This window comes from Vicugna pacos, chromosome 9 (assembly GCF_048564905.1).
Source record: "Vicugna pacos chromosome 9, VicPac4, whole genome shotgun sequence".
NCBI classification, from domain to species: domain Eukaryota; kingdom Metazoa; phylum Chordata; class Mammalia; order Artiodactyla; family Camelidae; genus Vicugna; species Vicugna pacos.
This window is the reverse complement of record NC_132995.1, coordinates 2138779-2160549: the sequence shown is the minus strand read 5'-3', so window position 1 is coordinate 2160549 and position 21771 is coordinate 2138779. Positions and strand designations below refer to the sequence as shown.

The 21771-nt window shown below is 52.1% G+C and overlaps 1 protein-coding gene across 2 annotated transcripts; it reads left to right on the top strand.

The window, feature by feature from the left end:
* The first annotated feature begins 269 nt into the window (after positions 1-269).
* On the top strand, positions 270-14454 carry GALP (galanin like peptide). 2 transcript variants are annotated; one of them, XM_072968452.1, is made up of 9 exons: positions 270-560; positions 4363-4510; positions 6985-7053; positions 8448-8527; positions 9831-9947; positions 10687-10735; positions 11427-11507; positions 12355-12432; positions 13775-14454. In XM_072968452.1, the coding sequence occupies exons 4-9, from the start codon at positions 8468-8470 to the stop codon at positions 13861-13863; spliced, it is 474 nt and encodes a 157-aa protein (XP_072824553.1). In that variant the 5' UTR covers positions 270-560; positions 4363-4510; positions 6985-7053; positions 8448-8467; the 3' UTR covers positions 13864-14454. The 2 variants fall into 2 exon arrangements, with proteins under 2 accessions (XP_072824553.1, XP_072824554.1); XM_072968453.1 differs by lacking the exons at positions 270-560; positions 4363-4510; positions 6985-7053 and having other exon boundaries at positions 7439-8527.
* Positions 14455-21771: the final 7317 nt, after the last annotated feature.

The following is a 21771-nucleotide window of genomic DNA, read 5'->3' as shown; positions in this document are numbered from 1 at the left end:
AGTTCTTTGAAAAACAAGAAACATTGTTTTCTGTTTCAGTTTTCCTAACAATTCAATAAAAGTTAAAACATCAAAAAACAAAACAAAAACAAAAAACCCCAGGATGCACGCACAGTACATTGGTGACTGCCCGTGGAGGAGGTAGAAGGGAATAGTATAATCCGTTTGAAAAGAGAAGGGCTTTGCACAGCCCAGTGACGATGGTGAGCCAAGGACAGAGGGGCTGTGATGAACCCAAACAGCTGCATCCAACCAGGAAAATAAGCAAAACCCACCGCCCCCCGACCCAGTCCCATCGGGACAGGATGAGCTGTGGCTCACCGGCCGTTTTTATTTACCAGCCAGCGCCGCAGACCGGAAAACCCAGATTGCGGCTTTGGAGGTTGGACCTCGTCTTCCTGCTTCCTTCTCTGGTGCCAAGAAGGGAGACTGTGGTTCATGGAGGTTCTCGTAGGAGCTGGCTGGTGGCCAGGGGCTCCAGACTGGCCATGGGAATCCGTCAGTTTCCTGCTTCAGCTCCGAGGGGTCCGTGCAGGGGGCTCCGTGAGGGTGCCGCAGAGGTGAGCTGACTTTCCCTTAGTTTCCCTTCTGGCCGCTGCACCGCTTCCAGTCCCTTTCCCCTAGTTAGAGGGAGCGGAAACACCAGGTTCGAACCCAGCCCGGCCCTTTCCTTGCTGTGTGAGGAGGTGAGCAACCCGCTGGTGGGTGATGTAGCTCACTGGTTCCTGAATCCATTCTGGTTCCACTCCCAAAATACATCCTTAGCAGGGGAGGGTGTAGCTCGGTGGCAGAGCGCATGCTTAGCATGCACGAGGTCCTGGGTTCAATCCCCAGTACCTCCTCTAAAAAAATACTAAATAAACCTAATTAGCCCCCCAAAAATATATCTTGAAGCTCTACCTTTCTCTCTGCCTCCATCCCCCCCACCACTCTAGGTCAAGCCATAGGGGTTCACACTACCCCCCCTGCTTAAAACTGATTTCCCGGCTCTTGGGCATGAGGAAGAGGTGTGGGAAGAGGCAGAAGTGAACCTTGTCCGAGACACGGTCCCCACCCTCCAGCCGGGCTTGTTCACAGGGCAGAGGCAGGGCCCCAGGATGAGCAAGGCGGACAGAGCCAGGATGTGCAAGGCCTCTCAAGGCCCGAGCCTGAAGCCAGCACCACTCACTCCGCCATACCTCACCGGCCACAGCGAGCTGCAAGGCAGCAGGTGTTCAAGCTCAGGAGTCAGACCCCGCTTGGCTTGGCTCGGATGCGGGAAAGGGCGTGGGACTGGGGCCAGCAGTGCAGTCTCCTGAGAACTCTTCATTATTCAGCAGTCTTTACTGAACACCTGCTGCAGCCAGGCACTGTGTCAGGAGGGGTCTGGGCCGAGGCCTGGGTGCTGCTGACCCAGCCCGGCAAAGACCTGGGCAGAGGGCGCAGGCAGTCCCGAGGCCTTGGGGAGGAGAAGCCACGTGGCTGGGCGGGGGGCGTGGAGGGAGGTGAGTCACGAACGCTTGCGGGCTAAAGTGAGGGTTTGGTTGTATTTTGGGCCGGCCCGGAACCATCAGAAGGCTTGGGGCCAGAGTTGTTTGCATCATCCTGTTTATACTTTAAACGCAGTATTTTGGCTGTTGTGTGGTAAAGAGGTGAAGGGCGGGGGGAAGCGAAGGGAAGCAGGAGACTGAGGAGGGTCAGTCAGTTCAGGGAAGAGGACAGCAGACAGGAACAGAATGTCCCGCAGCCTCTCCCTCGTTTGTTGCCTTGGATCGAACCACCCCCTGTTCTGACATCCTGTTCTCTAGTCCTGCAGGTACGGGGTTCCCTTGTTACTGGGAGGAATGGTTGCATGATGGTTAAGCAACTAGGCTCTGGAGTCCAAATGCCTGCATTTGAATCTGGTTATTTACTGGCTGTGCAATCTTGGGGAGGTTACTTAACCTCTCTGAGCCTCCGTGTTTGTCATTGGTTCATTGTCATTGAGGATAATATGGACCTTGTTGGGTTGTTGGGAGAATCCGGTGAGGTTGGCTCATTGCTTGAAGCCCAGTAAGTGCTTATGATCACTAGTAACCGGTTTACGATCATTGGCGAGGACCCCTTTCCCAGTGGCTCCCTTCCCTGCCTGCTTTATATGCAAATCCTCAAAACTTTGTCCTCACAGCAACCCTGTGAAAATGTATATATGTATATATTTTTAATGGAGGTACTGGAATTGAACCCAGGACCTCATGCATGCTAGGCACACACTCTACCACTGAGCTGTACCCTCTCCTGGTATTTTAAAATTATTATTAAAAAAAATTATTCCTCTTTTAAAGGTGAGGCTAATCTTCAGCCACTCAGATGGCTAATTAGGAAGTGGCAGAGCTGAGATTCAAACCCAGGCACATCTGGTTCCAAAGTCCATTCTCCTTCCACGTCCCTTTCTTCCTCCAAAGCAATGCAGAGCAGCAGAGACTGAGGCACAGGGGACACGACAGGGGCAGAAAGGGACACAAAGCAGCCCGGGAGATGTGAGATGCCAGGACACCAGGACGCCAGAAAGGGCTAGACTCCAGGGCGGGGTGCCAGCCAAAACCCCTGCACGCACCCTCTTCCCATCGCAAAGCCCAAGGAAAGGTCACATACTTGTCCTTCCACCCATTTCTAGGGCAGGGGTTTCCGTGCAGGATAGAATAGGGACCAAGGAGGTGAATGAGGAAGGCTGGGGTGGCCAGTAGGGGCTGGTGAGGTCTGTGGTGAACTGGAAAGAACAAGACCTTTCCAAAGCTGCTCCTCGGCCCTCCTGGCAGCTGCCCCTGAGGACTTGGGCCCAGAGTTTACAGATACCCCCCTGGTATCAAGAGAAGGTAGAAATCCAGACCTCTGTGTGACATTTCTGAACTCCACATGCTGGTGACTCAACTCAACACCACAGAGGAACTAAACATACGAAAAGAAGACATAAAGAAAACTAGCAAACACACCCAAAGCACAGCAGAGGGTCTGGCCTGGGCCACCAATGTCTGCAGCATCTGATCTGGCTCCCCTGGCCATCAGTGAGGAGATGGGGGTCCACAGACCTGCAGTGACTTTCCCACAATCCCACAGTCGGCCAGCGAACGCTGACTCCCGAATCCCTCCTTTTCAGGGCATGCGGTAGGGAAAACAGGAGTGGGGTCGTGGAGGGTGTTGCAAGGACAATGATCTTTGGGCTATTTATGGGCAGGAAAGGGAGTGAGGTCATACTCTCTTCCATGGACTCCCCATCGCAGCTGCTATCAGCAGCCGAGCTCCAGGAAACTCTCCCACCTTGGAAGCCTGCAGCCCGTGAATCGCACGTCCTCCCCGCATCGTCCCGCTTGAGTCACCAGTGTGAACACGCCGTCAGCATCAGCGATGCTTTTCACATGCCGTCCTCAACATTTCTGCCCTCTTTGGCTCTGCTCTGTTCTGACTTACCTGCACTTCGCTCGGAGTGTTCCTAGGAGAGCCAGCTCTGATGCTTCTCTTCCTGCCCGCAGGTTCCTATCCTGTTACCTCTTGGACATCTTTATCTTTCTGCTATCATGGTTTTCAGTCTCACTGACCTATCCCTCTTTAAAAAAAAAAAAACTAAGAATTTGATCCTTTCTGGCTCAATAATTCAATGAGGTCTTTTCTTCCTCATCTACAGCGCTTTGATCTTTCCTTCAAAATTGTCCATCTTCCAGACAGAAGTGGTCCCTTCCTGTAGTGCTGGTGGAACTGGAAACTGGTACCCTAGTGCTGAAAGACAGACTGGAAATATATATGAAGAACCTCAAAATGTCTATGACTTTTGACTGAGTTACCTTTATTCTAGGATCTGAGACTAAAGAATTAATCAGAAATTCGTAGGATTGTTTATATGCTGAGATGTCCGCTGCCTGCTTCTTGTCACTTAGTGGCCAAAGGGCCAGCTGAGCTGTGGCTGAGTCTTGCCTCTGTCCCCTGGGAGATGTGCGGTATAGGACACGTTATTCCTGCACGTCCCCTCTGTAAATGGGATTTTAGCGGTACCCATTTTATAGGGCTATTTTTCAGGTTAAACGAGATGAATCTAAATAAAGGTGTTAGCACAGGGCCTTGCATATTCTAAGCATCCAGGACGGACGCTGCCCTGTTGTCATTCACGCAGCATTGCTCTGTTAATACAGTCCCATTCCCGGAGCCCTGAGGGGCAGCACGGATGTAATCTTAGATGCAAATACTCTCTCTGACCCTCTGTGTCTTTTTCTCTGCTTTGTCCTTCCATCCATCCATCCATCTGTGCAGACTGTTACCAAAAACTTGGCCTCTGTACCCCAGAAGATGAATTCAAACTCAGAGACAGAGACCTTGATGGCAACAGAAAAGAGCCGCTTTATTGCTTTGCAGGCAGTGGGGAGTCACGGCGGCCTAACGCCTCAGAGACTGTGAGCCCACCTTGGGGCTGGGATCTCGAGGTTCTATAGGAAAACTGGACGGAGCAGAAGAGTGATAGCGGTCAGGGGCAGTTCGTGGTGCTATGTTCTTCTTGGTCTTGGTAAGTCCGTCTGGCATCACAGAAAACTCCCTGGGTCTGTCCATTCTTCTGAGGTCATCAACCACAACTTTCTCGAAAACAGCCTTGGGTTCAAGAATGTACAGGGAGGCTGGGGGCTATTTTAGCCAAGCAACTGAGCGAGTAAACAAAAAGAAAAACCATCTCCGTTCGGTCTTCGCAAAGCGCTGTCAGGCAGTGGCGGTCAATGTCCCGTACTACTCTTGGACAGAAGGAAAACCCAGTTCCTCCTGCTTCCTGCTCCCTTTTTCTCCTCTGCCTTTCAACCTACAACCTGTACCCTCATTTAGACACTTAAACATGTTATTTGCTGGGGGCAGGCTAAATCCTCCAGCCCCGTTTCCTCAAGTACTTGATAAAAAAGTAAATGGAGTGGATAATCAGCCCCTTTGGATGTTAATGAGTGTTCCCGGCAGAAGCAGAATGTGTATGGGGGGTGTGGGGGGCGTGGGGGGCCGGGGAGGAAGCCTCTCCCCGCGTCTGCCATTTCTCGGGTGCTCACAGCTCAGCATGACGCTGATACGGCGTATGTCGGGGTGGCGTACTCTGCCCCTTCGGACGAGAGCGCTGAGGACGAGTTGCTGTTGATCCCTTGGCCTTGTATGCGCCCCACCCAGCATGAAAACTCAGATGTGACATTGGGGGTGGGAGGTGTGATCTCTCAGGAAGCATTCGGTGCAGATTCCAGAAACCTGAGTCATCCGGCCTAAGTCAAGACATTTCCTGGGGGGAGGGCACAGCTCAGCGGCAGAGCGGCGCTCAGCATGCACGAGGGCCTGGGCTCAGTCCCTGGTAGCCGCATTAAAATAATCACCCCCCCAAACAAAGCCCCACGTCTCCTGACTTCCCCTCCCATTCCTGCCCTGACCCCGTGGCCACGTAGCAGCTGCTGCTTGATTTCCACACGTTCGTGACCCCCCCCCGTTGCTGACTTCCTGCTTCACGCCATCGTGACCGGGAAAGACACTCAGTTATGCTAGGCGAGTACGGCCCAGAGACCTGCCGTGCACCCCAGGATTCTTCAAGGGCGTAAATCTCACGCTAAGTCTTCGTAACACACACGGGAGGCCGTCACCAAGCGGCTCCGGGAAGCGCCGGCAGGTGCTGGATCAGCCTGGGTTTGGCTCCCCCTCCTGGGGGCAGAGGGTACAGCAACTCCCGGGGCTCCGGGCCCGTTTCGGGAAGAGACTGCGAGACGCGCGCGTTGGTGTGCGTATGTATATATGCATGTCTGTGTCTACAGAGAGACTTGCTTCCAGAAACCCAGAAGAGCCGGAGGCGCACCTGCGCCCTCTCGAGCCACTCCCTCATGACAAAGGGACAGGAAGCAGCTTAGCAGTGGGGACACCTGGTGGGCACCGCCTTAGCCCGGTGACCACAGCTAGCATCGCCGGGGCGGAGGAACTGACGCCCCTGCTCCCACCACAGGATGTGCCCGGGAGGAGGTGATTCCTCCAACCGCACGGCAGTGGCCGCTGCGGGTCCCCAGCGTCTAATCGAGACAGTGTCGGGCAAGCGCACGCTGGGACTCACCCGCAGAGCAACTCACGGGCGGCCCCCCTCCCCCAACAAAAAAGTCAAGGTCAGTGTCAAGGTCAAGGAAGACACGGCGAGCAGGGGAGACGGCCAGTGGCGGCGGTGGCGGCTGGTTTGCTTTCGGTGTCGCCGTAACCGTTCCTGGGACGACTGGCCAAACGGAATGAGGCCGCCGCTCCGACGTGAGCGCGCGTCGGTGTTAATTTCGCGACTTTGACCATTTTCCTGTGGTTTACGTCAGAGGACTTCCTTGTTTTTCGGAGGAAAACAAAGCACCACATTGAAGAATTTAGGGGCAAAGGGGCATCGTGTTTGCAGTTCAGACTATCTCCGTGTCCCTGGGGAGGGGGGCCAGAAAAGTCAGACGCGGTGAAACAACCGTGTGCAGGCTGAGTGTTTGAGAATTATTCGGACAACTTTCCCATATATTCAAAATTATTTTTTTTAATGTTTAAAAAACAGTGATGAGGATTTAACTTTCCCTTAGGAACCTCCAGCAAATATCTTTTCTACCTTCACTGGCTGGAATGATTGGGTCATGAGCTCGTCTGGGTTGTAGACGGGGACCCAGGACACGTGGGAGGCGAGGGGAGGAGGGAGGAAGGGTCAGTTTCCACCCGAGCCCCCCGTCACTCCCCCAAGACCAGGCATAGGTTAGCGTCCCCCACAGCACGTGGGACAGACTGAACAAACGCAGGTACTTCGACAAAACCCAGCAGACTTATCACCAATAGGAGCCAAATAAATGCCGAGCAGACCACTGCAGGGTCCACCCCGGGAGAGAGGGGTCCATTTCCACGAGTCCCGATTACAAAGAGGGATGCGGGCTCAAGACAGACATTCCGCTCAGTCACAGAAATTCGGGGAAAGCGACATTTCTCCCACATCGTCCGGGTTTTCTGTTTGTTTGTTTGCACGAGGTTTGGAGCTGCTGCATTCACTGTTGACGCACCGGTTAACCAGAGAAGGGAGGCCTCCTGCGTCTCCAGGTAACCACCTCTAGGCGCCAGCGTGGTCTGTCCTCCCCACCCACCCCCGCGTCACCCCTCCTCCTCCCTCCTCTTTCCCAGCAGAGCCATTTACACCTGCGTGTCATTTTCTTCCCCTCAGAGCTCCCCCTTCTCCTCCGGATGAGAAATGAAAGATGCAGAGAAGAGAGGACGAGGAGACAGGGAACAAAACCAGAGCAAGGAGCCCACAAGGGACTTTGTGGTCCTTGGTTTCTCACTCTCACTCGACCTCTCCCCCGGGTCCTGCTTTTTAAATTGAGACAGAAGGGGTGGAGGTCCAGAAAGGTCCTTCAGCGGTGGGGGGCGGGGGGGGGGGCGGCACAGTGAAGCACAGACCTACAGAATACGGATGGGGGTCTCGAAGGCTGAGCTGTGGCTCTTCCCACAAAGAGACCAGGAAACTGTCCTGTGAGGACTGGGACGTCCAGGAAGCACAGGCAACCCCTTGATTACGGGGTGCTTTCCTCGGGAAAACTGCTGCTGTCCGGGGCCAACAGGGAAGGAAACAGACGACCGAGAAACAGAAACGGAGAGGGAGAGATAACTCACACACACACACGCACACACACGCACATGCACGCGCACACATACTTCATTGGTTCATCCAACAAATATTTATTGAGTTCCAGGCACTGTTTTAGGGGCTGTTGCAGAGTTTCCCATCCATGGTGCTCTTGGCATCTGGGGCTGGATCGTTCTTTGTGGGGAAGGGGGCATCCCGTGCACTGCAAGGTGCTGAGCATCATCCCTGACCCCTACCCACCTGATGCCAGAAGCACCCTCCCAAGTCATGACAAGCAAAAGAGTGTCCAGGCACAGCCGGACGTGCCCACCTGGGTGAGCACCTGTGCACTGGTGGCACAGCGATGCCCAGGACAGAACCTCAGCCCCTCACTAAACTCATCACCCAGGGAGGGAGAGACTCACAACAAACAAGGAAACAGTGGACCCAGGTGCCTCGTGCAGGAGAGGGGGAGCTGCAAAGAGGCAGAGAGACTGGGGAGGGGGTGGTGCAGAGAGGAACCCAGGGCTGCAGGGACAGCAGCTACAGGTGGAGAGAAACCCAGGGGCGCGGAGATCAATGAGAATACAGAGTCCTCCCAGAGACACGGGGCAGGTGATCCTTGGATAAACAGAGCAGACACCTCTGGTTAGAAGGTCAGGGGGGAAACCGAGGTAGGCAAACGTATCCCTGCCTCCAAGTACCCTTGTTCTGACCTCACAGAGCAGCGAAGAAAAGCCCCTCCCGTGGGTGGATCCTCGCCTGCCCTGGCTGCTCCTTCCTCTGCACTGTCTCTCCCTCTTCTCCCCACCTGGTTTGCTGAGCACCCCCTCCCCTGCTTTCCAGCTTCTTCCTCCTCCTCTCCCCTCAGGAGGCATAAAAGCTGGAGTCATGCAGGAGCTGGGACCCATACCGGAGAGAGAGCTGGGGAGAGCTGCCAGCTGCAGTGAGGTGAGCAGGGAGGGGGGCAACGGTCCTGGGAAGATGCAGGGAAGGCAGGGAAGGATGGGACCTGGTAATGGGGCCCAGGGGAGGGCAGGAAAAAGGATTGGAAGGTCTGGGACCGTCTGGAGGAGGGAGTGAGAATCAGGCATTTCAGGGCATGGTTTTGGGCCAAAGAGAGTAGATGGGGGGAGGCTGGGTAGGAGGTAGGAATGCCTCTGTGATTCTTAAACTTGGGTCACTCATGCATTGTGGGGTTTGGGGGCACATTTTTATGTATCGAATGTCCTATTACTTCCTTACTTTCTTGGGTGTTTTCCCTGCATCAACTCTCTTCCTAAATAAATGTGCTCCACAAAAAAACGCCAAGAAACTAGGAAGTGTTTGTTTTAATTGTCTGTTATATGTTTAAGACAAAAGGACGTAGAGAAACATAATGCCTTTTGCAGCGGCATAGATGGACCTGGAGGTCATCATTCTAAGTGAAGCAAGCCAGAAAGAGAAGGAAAAATGCCATATGATGTCACTCATATGTGGAATTAAAAAAAAAAAAGAAAAGGAAAGGAAAAAAAGAGGATACTAATGAACTCATCGACAAAACAAACAGACTGGCAGATGTAGTAAACAATCTTATGGTTACTGGGGAAAGGGCGTGGGAAGGGATAAATTTGGGAGTTTGAGATTTGCAGATAATAACCACTACATATAAAAATAGATTTAAAGAAACAGATGTCTTCTGTATAGTGCAGGAAACTATATTCAATATCTTGTGATAACCTTTAATGAAAAAGAATATGAAAATGAATATCTGTATGTATCTGCATGACTGGGACATTGTGTCCCAGAAATGGACACATTGTAACTGACTGTATGTCAGTTTAAAAAAAAAAAGACGTGGAGATGAACCTTCAGTTAACAATAAGGTAATCTGGTATAAGAGGTAAATTATAATGTGAAATTAAAGTATAATTTCACAATATAGATGCATGTCAAGCCACGCAGGACGCCTTAAGCGTCCACGGTGTTGTATGTCAATTACTTTTCACTAAAACTGGAAGGAAGACAAACAAGTTAGGAGAATACATCTCATGTTAACAAAAAAAAAACTTAAAAAAGAAAACAACCCATGGAAAAGCCCACAGAAGCCTTGATGGGGTGGGAACGCCTCCCGCCTGATGGGGCAGCGGCACCGTGGGTGCGCAGGCCGCCGGGACTCCCCAGCGGTGTGCTTTTAAGTGTGTGTGAGTCCTCCGCCCGTCAGTTACAGCCCAGTCAAGCTGCAAATAACAAACTCACGACCCTCTCTTTGCAGTGTTCTGTGGCCTCTAGCGCCCACCCGGGCCCTCAGATGGCTCCACCTGCCTGTCTGGTCCTCCTTGCCGTCCTGCTCAGCCTGGCGGAGACGCCAGCCTCCGCTCCTGCCCCCCGGGTGAGACCTCCTGTGCCCCTGCGCTCCCGCAGGACCCCCTCTCACCGCCCTCCTACGAGCACTGTTCTAATTTTCCTGGCTGAACTGGGGGCCAGGGAACAAGTTGTGAAAATACGAGAAGAAAGACAGGGACTGGCTTCATGTTCCTGGCCCCGGGGCTAGAACAGAACCCAGGTGGGACGCAGAGGGTCAGGGCCCAGCTTACCCGAACCAAAACCTTCCTAGCATCTAGCGTTTGCCCGGAGATGCCCCGAGAGGCCTTCCGAGGTAGGACTTCCTGTCATTGTAAAATTTCAGGCAGGACAGTCACCTGCAGGGCTCACAAGGCACCAAGTGCCACCCCCCACCCCGAGTTCCTGGTTGGGCGAATCTGCATTTCCTATTGTATCTTTTTATTTTATTTTATTTTTTACTCTTTGCTGGGGGGGTGATTATTAGGTTACTATTATTTATTTAATGGAGGTACTGGGGACTGAACCTCGTGCATGCCAAGCACACGCTCTACCACTGAGCTATACCCTCCCCCCACCCCCCAGGAGTGGTTTTCAACGCTTTCTTTTCATTCCGAGTTGCTGGTCTTAGGAAGCCTTCAGTGTCCTCATTGGTGACTTCGGGTTAAGTGAACCCACTTCACAAGCTAGCGGTTAAGCGGCGTGCTGGCTGCCCCACGTCACCCCAGGCCTGTGGGTGCCGGTTCCCTCTCCGCTCTCTCAGAGTCTGTCTCTCTGTCTCTGTCCAGGGGCGAGGAGGCTGGACCCTCAACAGCGCCGGCTACCTTCTGGGTCCCGGTGAGCGAGCCCACTCTGAGCACTCCCTCCCTGTCTGGCGCCTGGGGCCAGTGCGTTCGCAGCCCTGTAAAGACCCTCAGCTCATATTCCCTGAAGCCCACGGGCTTTCCTTCCACTGTCTTGGGGGTTGGTCTAGTGGAGTAATGGGGGGTGGACCCCAGAGCCAGAGCATGGGATTCAGGTCCCACCTCTTCCCCTGGCTTGGGATACAGCCTTAATCTCGCCACACCTCCGTGTCCTCATCTGTGACGATGCGTGTAACCATGGCCCCTGCTGCGCGGGGCTGTCGTGAGGATCAGATAAATTAGATCGACACCTGGCGTGCTCCTCCACCCCCCTTCCCCCAAGCGCTCTTCCTTGGGCACGTGCTGTATAGGTGGCAGTGTGCCACTTGGCGACAGTTAAATCAGTTGCATGCCGAGATCCCAGTGTTGCAGCAGTGTGGCAGGGCAGAAAGGAAGTGATCTTTGGATCCAGGCGTAGGTGGGTTCCAACCCCACTTCCACCACTTAGCCCTGGGGTAACTTGGAGCAAGAGACTCTACTTTCAGAGCCAGGATCTCCTCCCTGGCAAGTAGGGACTGTCGGCGTGCACCCTGCCCCGGCTTCGGTGGAGGCGGGACTGCCTGATTCAGTGTGTTGTCTCTTCCATTTAATGACCCCCTGGTCTTGCTCCTCCCACCCGTTCTCAGTGCTCCATCCTCCCCCGAGGGCTGACGGAGGCAGGGAGGAGAAGATGGCCCTCGGAATCCTAGACCTGTGGAAAGCCATTGGTGAGTGAATGGGGAGTGAGACCCCTCTTCCTCTCCAGCACTCTCCTTCGCCGCCCCATTGCTGGCTTTGCAGACGCGGGCTCCATCCCTTGCTCTGCCCCTTTCTAGTTGAGGGAGCTTGAGCAGGGGTTGCAGCTTGCTTTAAATGCCTAAAACGGCGTTATGAAAACCACCTCACAGTGGAAGCAAGCATGGAGGACTCCTAGGGGGAGCCTGGTACATGGCGGGAACTAGCTAAGGCATGGTTGTTCCAAGTATTATCTCCGTGCAAGGTTCTCCATCCCCTTCCTCTTTGCTCCTCCCTGGTCTGTTACCTCATCTTCTTACCTGGCCGAGGACCGTCTCTGAGATTCCCCTCCGTTCCCATTGCACGTCTCAAGGGAGAGAGCCTTGGAGGTGCACAGGGCTTGGGAGCCCTGGGTAGACACACTGTGAAGGCAGCGTTTGACTTGACTGGAATCTGCTCACCGTCGCCACCTGCCAGGTGGGGGCAGTTCAGTGCCTCTCAGGCAGTTCCTTCGCAACCTCTGCAACCTCTGCAACCTCTGCACTGTTGACATTTGGGGCTGAAATGTCATGCACACTGGGGGATGTTGAGCAGAATCCCTGGCCTCCACCCACTAGATGGCACAGGACCTCCAAGTTAGGACAACGAAAAATGTCTTATATAGCCAAACGTCTCCCGGGGAGGAAGAGAGGGTGGGTGGTGGGGAACGCTTGCCCCTGGAGGAGAGCCACCAAGTGCTGTAAGGTTCCGAGGAGATAAAGGAAGCAGAGCCACGAGGGACAGGACAAGGTGGGGAACTGAGTGGCCTGGAGGAATAACGAGCTTTGTCTTCCTTCTTAGATGGGCTCCCTCACTCCCAGTCCCAGCTGGCCTCCAGGAGGGGTCTGAGGGAGACTTCCGCCAAACCAGAGGTTGGAGGTAAAGCCGGGCAAATATGGAAGCGAGTGGGGGGAGAGGTGGGACAAGGACAGGAGAAAAGGCAGCCGAACCTGAAGGATCAGCGAGGAAACTGAAATCACCCCAGGGCCCCCTCACCCAAACCCACAGCTCCTGCCCGGCCACACGTCCTCAGCGCTGAACTCCCTTCCTGGCTTGGACCGCTCACTGCCACTCTGTTCCTTCACTTCAGATCCTACCTCACTGCCCAGCTCTAATGTGCCAACCAGCCCCCGATGTCTCCCCACAATCTGGCATTTTTCCTAATTATGATTCCCCCTACCCAAGCCTGCGTCCCCCCAAAATCCCCCCCAGGCTCAGCCGTAGCTGAGACATTGACCTCATGGTTCAGTTCCGGCTTGACCTCTCTTCCAGATGAGATCCTTATTTCCAGCCTCTAAACTCACTCCGAACTCCCCTGCACTCAGCCACATACACCCTTCTGTCCCCACTCCGGCTTCCGGTTTCCTGGGAACCCCGGGTCCGATTACTCTAGGATGTTTGCACCAGCTCTTGCTCCAATCTGGAACGTTCTGTGTCCAGAGCGGTGCATGGCTAGATCCTTCACGTTGTTCAGAAGTCAGTTCAGCCATCACTTCCACCTGACAGGTTCTCCCTGCCCTCCGGCATAAACCTGTTTCATCTGCTTCTGTCATCTTGCTTTACTTTAATAGTAACATTGATCACTCTGCGATTCCTCCTTCTCATGTATTTACCTGCCTATACTCTGTCTTCTCCCAGTAAATCTAAACTCCACGTGCGTAGCGACCGTCTGCCTTGCTCACGGCCCGGCACGGTGGAGGCTGCATTGTGGGGACTTGGTAAATATTCGCGCTTGATAAATATTTGTTACGTGAATGAACTAAGTTATCCAAATGCAGGCTTCACATGCCACCTTCCCACACAGCCACGATCTTGGTCAGCGATCCAGCCCCAGCTTTGCCTGCCTTCCTCCAGCTGGATTTCCACCCCAACTCCGCCTCTTTCACTCCTAACTCTATTTTGGGAAACTAACACCATGTCTTTATCCAACTGTACTAATCCTTTGAAAAGCATTTCTTGGAGATCAACCAACCTTGGACATGACACCTCTCCTGAATTTACTAACTCCCACTCCATCCTGGGCTACACTCCGGCTCTTGAAAACACCCACCACACCACATACCACCTTAAAACGCGGGTGGGAAGGGGAGACAGGAAGGCTCCTGGATCTGAGACAACCGATGAGACCTCCCTCTCTAACTTCACCACCAGCCTCGAGGACTTGCTTTGGGTGGTGGTTTTGAGCAGAACCACCCAAAAGTCCCCTCTTCCTCCCCCGCAGACCTGGGCGTGCTCGGCAAGAAAGTTCCCAAAGAGGAGGACTTCCTGCAGCCAGAGGTGTCTCCAAACGTCCGCTCCAGCTCCTCCTGAAACCCTGTGGACACAGCCTCTCCTGAGACTGAGATCCTGAAATTAAACCCCAGAACCTCGGGAAGAAAGTTCGGAGCGTTTGAAGAATGATTCTCAAAAGTCCCTGGACTGTCTCAGGTTTTACTTGGAATAAGTATGACGTAATGTTAAGCAACTCAAGAACAATTCTGGGTGGGAAGGGCATAGCTCAGGGCAAAGTGTGTGCCTAGCACGCATGAGGTCCTGGGTTCAATCCCTGGTACCTCCATCAAGAAAAATAAATAAACCTAACAACCCCCCCAATAAAAAAAAAAAGAATAATTCTGGCACCATTTAGGAGCTCCTGAGAGTAATCAGGGAAAACTCCCGCAGCGCATTCAAAGTAGTCGAGCTCTTGGCATCACCTCGCTCATCACGTGAGCTATTGGCTAATATAACATCAATATCCCGTTTAATGCTGAGATACTCGGACGATGCAATGGGGAAAGATCCTTGAAGGTAGCATGCTTGCCCTTCCCCGCTCCTCTACCCAACCCGAGACTCCTCCAGCCAGAAGTGGAGGGGGGTCCTCTGCTGCAGGATGGAGAAAATAAAGTATTTCTTTTCAAATAATCCTTTTTCCTTACTGATTTGTGGGGTGGTCGGGGGGAGATGATCGGGTTTGTTTGTTTAATGAAGGTACAGGTGGTTTTTCAGAAAGAGGGTGCACAACACGGTGATGGTGACACGTGGGTTGGCAGAGAACTACCAGAGACCAGGGAGAGTTCCGGAAAGCTTAACAGGGACGCCGCTACAGGCACCAGCGGGCCACCCTGGCGAGGGGCGCCTGCGGGATCCCCAAGGGTGGGTGTGCAGGGTCTCTTTTGGGGGGGAGGGGGCTGTGCACACGAGGAGGGGGATGCGTGATCAGCTCGTGCACAGGTCCCTGACTGGTTGTAAGATCCATTGTAAGGCCTCTGATGTGAGGCCAGTCCGCCCAGGGTGCCGTGAGCCTGGCTACGTCCTGGGCCGGTGAGTTTTGTCAGGATAAACACACATCAGGAGTTGCTTTCTGTCTTGCAGAAATGCAGGTGTGTGGAGGGCACTGCGGTGGGGGGTGGGGGGTGGGGGTTAAGTTGTCAGTGGCTCCGGGCACACAGGGAGCCCAGGGTGGGGGTTTTATGACTCGAGAGGTGCCAGTCAGCTCCTCCTGGAGGGGGGACTGTGGCGTTCTTAGCTGAGGAGGTGGAAGAGGGCATTGAGAGGGGGTGACAGACTGAAGACACAGGTGGGCAGAGCGCCTACCGTTAACATCCCTTCAGTAGATATTACTGAGTGTGTGCAGAACTCAGACGGCGGGACGAGTGGGTAACAAGACACACACACCCATCCTTGCCCTGTTGGTGCCTGCATTCCAGGAGAGAAGGAACTTGGACATCGAAATAAATTAATAAATAAAACATGTAGTGTTCCCTACAGTGGTGAGTGTTACGGAGAAAACTGAAGCAGAGATGGGTGAGAGGAAGTTCCAAAGGGGCCTGGACTTCCCAGTGTGCGGCCGGGGAGGTGTGAAGGAGGAGGGGATGCAGCCAGAGGATGAGCAGAAGAAGAGAATGCCAGGCAGATGGGGGCCCAGGGACCAGTTCTCAGGGTGGGAGTCACATTCTGGATGTATCTGAAGGTAGAGCTCATAGAATTCTCTGAAGGACTTGCTCTGCGATTTGAGAGAGCAGTCAAAAATGAGTTCCTGTTTTTCTTTTTTCAGTGGAGATGCTGGGGCTTGAACCCAGGGCCTTGTGCACGCTAAGCACACACTCTACCACTGAGCTCTACCCTCCCCTGAGCCCCACTTTTTAAATCTAAGTGAATGGAAAGATGGAGCTGCCACTGAAGGATACAGGAAGCCGTGCACAGTGCAGCTTTCTGGGGGAGACCAGGAGCTCCTTTCTGGATATATTAAGGTTGAGGTGCCTATTGGTTATGCCCCTGTGGGGTCGGCAGCTGGCAGGTGGACATGCAAATCTGGGTTTCAGAGGAGAGGTGCAAATGGACAGAATTTGCAGCATTGGCAGTATTTAGATGGAAAATAGAGAAGAGCTCCAAGGGAGACTCTGGGCTGGCCAGCCACCCAACACACAGCTCTCCGGGCCTCCCTCCCAGGCTGGATGGCCATAACCATCGAGGGCCAGTCCTTGGACTATCTTTCGTTTCTGAGGTTTTATGCAGGGCAATCAGAGTAAAGGGAGAAAGTTGCGCCTGAGTCCTCATTGCTCCCATCACCATCTCCCTGCAGAAGCGGTGAATGTGTCTGCAGAGGAAATGGGGAGCCCTTTGTAAGAGGGAGAAGACTTTAGTGCCGGTGCAGATCACCCTCCATGTGCTCCGGTGAGTAACAAATGTTGTCGAGGACATGGAGAAAAGGGAACGTTCATGCACGGTAGGTGGGAATGTAAATTAGCACAGACACTATGGAAAACAGTATAGAGGTTACTCAAAAAACCAAAAATAAAACTCCCAAAATACCCTCCAAGTCCACTCTGGAGTGTATATCTGGAGAAAATGAACAAAAACACTAATTCAAAGATATGCGCAAAAACCAAAAATTAAAAAAAAAGATATACACACTCCAGTGTTCATAGCACTATTTGCAACAGCTAAGACATGGCAACAACCTAAGTGCCCATCAGCAGATGACTGGATAAAGATGTGGTATATATATATAATGGAATATTACTCAGCCATAAAAAATGAAATTTTGCCATTTGCAACCACCTGGATGGACGTGGAGGGTACTATGCTTAGTGAAATGTCAGACAGAGAAAGACAAATACTGTATGTTTTCACCCATATGTGGAATCTAAAAAATAACACAAATGAATGAATGTAACAAAACAGAAGCAGACTCACAGATACAGAGAGCAAGCTAGTGGTTACAAGTGGGGAGAGGGAAGCAGGGAGGGGTAGCATAGGGGTAGTAGATTAAGGGACACTGTGTATAAAATAAATAAGATACAAGGACATAATGTACAGCACAGAGAATGGAGCAGATGCTGTGTAAGTTTCAATGAAGTGTAATCTGTAAAGAGACTGAATCACTATGTCATACGCCTGAAACTAATATAATACTGTAAGTCAATTCGACTTCAATTTTTTTAAAAAATGACAAGTCCTGATGAGTAGAGGCAGCGGCTGGGAGAGGATCCTGTGCTCGGAAGAGTCAGGTGAGGGACATTCAAGACTAAGGGGGTAAAGCTCGGGGGGAGGGTGTAGTTCAGGGGTAGAGTGTGTGCTTAGCATGCACAAGGTCCTCGGTTCAATCCCCAGCATCTCCATTAAATAAATGAACACATAAAACCCAACCACCACCCCCACAAAAGACAAAACAAAGAGCAAAGGGGAAGATAGCAGACACATACCTGGCCACAGTCCCTCCTCAATCAAGTCCCCCAAACTAGACTTTTAAAACACTTAATTAAGTAATTTTAAATCACGGTAAAATTTGAAATTGACCATCTTAACCCTGGTGATGGGACAGTTCATCGACGTTCAGTCATTCGCTTTGTCGGGCAACCACGGCCACCACCCTTCTCCAGAACTCTTGTCATCGTGCAAAACTGAAGCTGTCCCCATTAAACGAGAACTGCCCGTGACCCCTCCCGCGGGCCCTGGGAACCAGCTCCTACTGCCGGTCTTGAATCAGTACTTGCTCTTGGGCGGTGGGCCTGTTTCGCTTGGCGTAATGTCCTCCAGGTTGGTCTGGGTTGTAGTGTCTGATGGGATTTGCCTTCCTGTTAAGGCTGAATTATAAGCCGTCTCACCCCGGGAGCTTCAATTTAAAACCATGAAAAGCCCCACCCTCGACCAAGTAATGAGCCCCTCTGAGGGTGGGGCAGAGGCGTGGGTGACGTGTTTCTGTTTGTAGCGCTGGTCCTGGTGGCTCTGCAACGGCTGGGAGTCTCAGGTTTAGGGAGGGCCTCTCTTCAGTACTGGTTTCCTTGGGGGAGGGACACTGAAATTTGGGGCCCTCTCTGTGGTTTTCCCTGGAAGGATGGATCCTACGAAAGAGAGTGGATTAACTGGATTAATCTCCACTCCTCTCCTAGAGGGCACTGGAGCAAGGACAGATGATTCTCTGGCTTAATACACTTTGCCAGGAGTAAAAGCCACAGCCAACACCCCCATCCCAGGGTTTCCCAGCCTGGGTTCTGCCGACATTTCCGATGGGGTCACTCTGGTGTAGGGGGGGCTGTCTTACATGTGCGCTGTGGGACGCTGAGCCGCCACCCTGGTATCTACACTCCAGATGGCAGGAGCACCCTCTCTCCAGCTGTAACAACCAAAAACATCTCTAAACATTTGCTGAATGTCCACTTGGGGCAAAGTTACCCTGGCTGAGAATTCCTATTTTTTCCCCTCCCCACTCCCCGAGGCTCTGGGGGTCAAACCCAGGACCTCATGCACACCAAGTAGATGCTTTACCACTGAGCTATTACCCTCCCCTCTGAGAATGCCTGTCTTAAAGGATATTAACTTACACTTGTCTCCAAATAAGGAGACAACTAATTCCAAAAAAAAAAAAAACAAATCAACCGAGACTATGAAAACTGGACACCTTCAGAAAAAGGGGTGTTAGAACCGTCATCTGAGAAATGTAAATACACATAATAAGGAAAGAAATTAGCAAGACGAAATGAGGACTAAAATTCAAAAACACAAATGCAGTTAAATATTAGTTAAGAAAAACACATAACAGCTGAGCTGAAGAACAAATTAGGTGGGACGTACGGCAGGATGGACACCACAGAAAAGCAAATCGGAGAAGTGGGAGGAAATGTGGGGGAAAGTGCGAAGGATCTAGAGGCAAAACGAGACAGCAGGGGTCCCCCACAGAGAGGAAGGCAAAAGTGGGGAGAGGAAATACGGAGGAAGCAGTGACGATAAATTCCGTAAGGCTGCAGACGGAGGACCTCTCAGACGGGCAGGGATCTTAAGGCCAAACAAGAAAAACCGAGGCCTAGTCACAAAAGTGTGAATTTCAAAAAATACCTAAAATGAAGAGAAAGAAATTTACAAACCTTCCACGCACATCGTTTCCCCAGGAAGACTGCCCGGCGACGCCGGTGCAGGAAGACGGTGAAGCAACACTTCCCTGGTGTCAAAGAAAATCATGCAAATACAGGCTTCTATCCAGGCACGTAGCCACTCCAATGGAGGGCGCATGGAAAGCACATTCTCAGTTGTACAAGGTAATTTGTAGCCATATTTTTAAACACCTGATGGAAGATCTCAATAAATAGCACAGAACTTTGGATGTCTCATCTCTCCGTCTGTCAGTCAGTTCATGTATGTATGTCCCTATCTGTCTGTCTGCCTATAGATGAGGTAAGTGTATGTGTATCAACTGTGTGTGTGTGTGTGTGTGTGTGTAACTGTTACCTGTCTGTCTGTCTAGATGGGTATGCACCTATCCTTTCTGCCTGCCCGTCTGTCTGTCTGTCCATCTATCGATCTGTCTACCCGGCATCTGCCGTCTGTCTGCCCATGCACTACGTGTGTGTGCAGTCGTCTGTCGCGTGTGTAGGTATGAAGGGGTCTGTCTGCCTCTGTGTGTATGTACACGTCCATCTGTACTGTCTGCGTGTCTACATACTATTATAGAGCCATCATCTGTTCATCCGTCCATCAGATGTGCGTGTATGTAAGTGTGTGCGAATCTCTCGGTCCACCCAGCGACTGACCTGCCGCCTGTCTCCGTGTGCGCCTGTCTGTCTATCCCACCTGCTTCCCTCCCTCCTCCAGCTGTCTGCCTGTATATTGTGTGTGGGTGCGTGCATGGATGCGTGCATGGGTGTATTTTCCCATCATCTGTCCACCTATGTGTTATGTGTGTACATATCTGTTCGTCTGTGACCTATCTGTCTGCCTAGGTATGAATGCACCAGTTCATCTCTCCTATTTACGCATCATCTGTCTATACACTTCCCTGTCATCATCTGCTTATCAACACAGTATGTATGCATGTATCTGTCACTATGTATACAGATGTATCTGTCATCTGTCTCTCTGTCTGTACGTGTGTTGATCTGTCTGTCTGTTTTAGCCATTACCTATCCGTCTATCACTGATCTATGTACTATGCGTGTGTGTATCTATCACACACGTGTGCATCTACGTACCTATCATGTACGTGTGCATCATCTATCAGTCGATCAATCGATGCCTCTCTGTGTCTCCCTGTCATCTGTGTGTGGACATATGTATATGTGTATGAGGATGTAGGCGCCTTGAACAGATGACGGTTTCTCCTGATGGAGTTTCCATGGGAAATGGAATCTGAGTGGATTATCTAAAACGGTTCATTTCATGGTCTTCAACCAATCGCTCCAGTCCCTGGGCTGCCTGCATACCTGGGATTTCTCTGTATAAATAGAGGCCTGTGAGCTCCAGGCACAGATTGAGAGCCAGTCCCAGACTCCAGGAGGCTGAAGACAAGAGGACTCGAAGGAGGTAAGTCATGGGCAAGAATGGGTCCTGACTGCAATTGAAAATTAGGCAGACTGAGGTTTGTTTTAAAAAATCTTTGGCTTTCTATCCACCGGGCATTTGCTCGGAGACCCTGTGAAAACGACGGATCTCCCCTGAACCCCGTATTGACTACACTTGGCTGCTGAGACCTTCTGTGAACTGAGAGCAGTGTTTCCACACTCATGCTGTGGGTGGTTCATTTGTTTAAACAAGGGTTTCTGAACTGCGGACCTATGGACATTTTAGGAGGATGATTTTTGTTGTTTGCAGGGAGGAGAGGGCTGTCCCTCTTTGACTTTGCAGGATGTTTGGCAGTGTCCCCCTCCGCTCCGCCCCACCTCCCCCTTGCCCAGGGTGTGACCACCAAAAATGTCTCCATGGGCATTGGCAAATGTCCCCGGGTGGTAGGGGACAGGGTGGCAAAAACCACCCCCATCGAGAACCACTGCTTTTTTTTTTAGTTCTTTTGGGGGCAAGTAACTAGGTTTACTTCTTTTTTTTTTTTTTTTGGAGGAGGGACTGGGGATTGAATTCAGGACCTTGTGCATGCTAAGCTTGCACTCCACCACTGAGCCACACCCTCCCCGAGAACCGCTGCTGTGAGCCTCAACATCCACAGCCAGTGACAGTGTGCTGGCCGTGCCATCCGCCTCCTCTTCACTGATCCTCCACTTCGGTGGTGACTTTTATCGTCCCCACTTTATGGAGAGGTGGCTAAATCATTTCCTCAGAGATACCGCAGCTAAAGACGGGGTAGAGCCTTGACTGCAAAGAACAGTGAGCTAAGATCAGCTTCCTTAAACGGTCTGGGATAAGAAAAGGTAGACCACGATGGGTTTTAAGCAAACAGGCTACCTTGGAATTCTTCTGAATAGAGTTTAGATTTTGAGGAGAGTCCTGACCATATGCGTCCCACTCTTGCTTAAAAAGCACCTGTGGGCTTTGGACTATCCGCAGGGTAAAACTGGACTTTGAAGACAGGACCTGACAGCCACCTCCTGGTCCCGTCAGAATCAGAGCCCAGGTTTCTGCACCTGGCGCCCCGTGGCTCCCACCCAGCTGGGCTGCCCCCCGCCACCCGAGGCAGAAAGATTGTGTGCCCTGCTCTGAATTCTTCCTCCTATGGGTCTGCTTATTGCTATGATGTGAAAAGAACCCAAACTGATTACACATTCCCAGCGGAATCCCTGCCTTCTCCCACGTTTCCAGGAACATGAGGCTGCTTTGATTTCGCAGGATTTCAGGACCTCAGGCTGTCTTTCCTCACATCTCTGTGTTTGCCCCCGTGCCTTCCCGCCCTGCAGACACAGGAAGCTCTGGGGGACCGCCCCCTCTCCCAGGGTCTCCATTCTTCTGGCTCTCCAGTGACCTTGCCCAAAAGGGTCACCCCAGCTTGGTGTTCTCTTTCTAGACTTGCAGGATGAT

Bases quoted from the DNA above. Each gene is read 5' to 3' on its own strand.
- GALP (XM_072968452.1), top strand. From the start codon at position 8,468: ATGCAGGAGCTGGGACCCATACCGGAGAGAGAGCTGGGGAGAGCTGCC. The intron at 8,528-9,830 runs GTGAGCAGGGAG...CTCTCTTTGCAG, and splicing joins GAGCTGCCAGCTGCAGTGAG to TGTTCTGTGGCCTCTAGCGC. The intron at 10,736-11,426 runs GTGAGCGAGCCC...ACCCGTTCTCAG, and splicing joins CGGCTACCTTCTGGGTCCCG to TGCTCCATCCTCCCCCGAGG.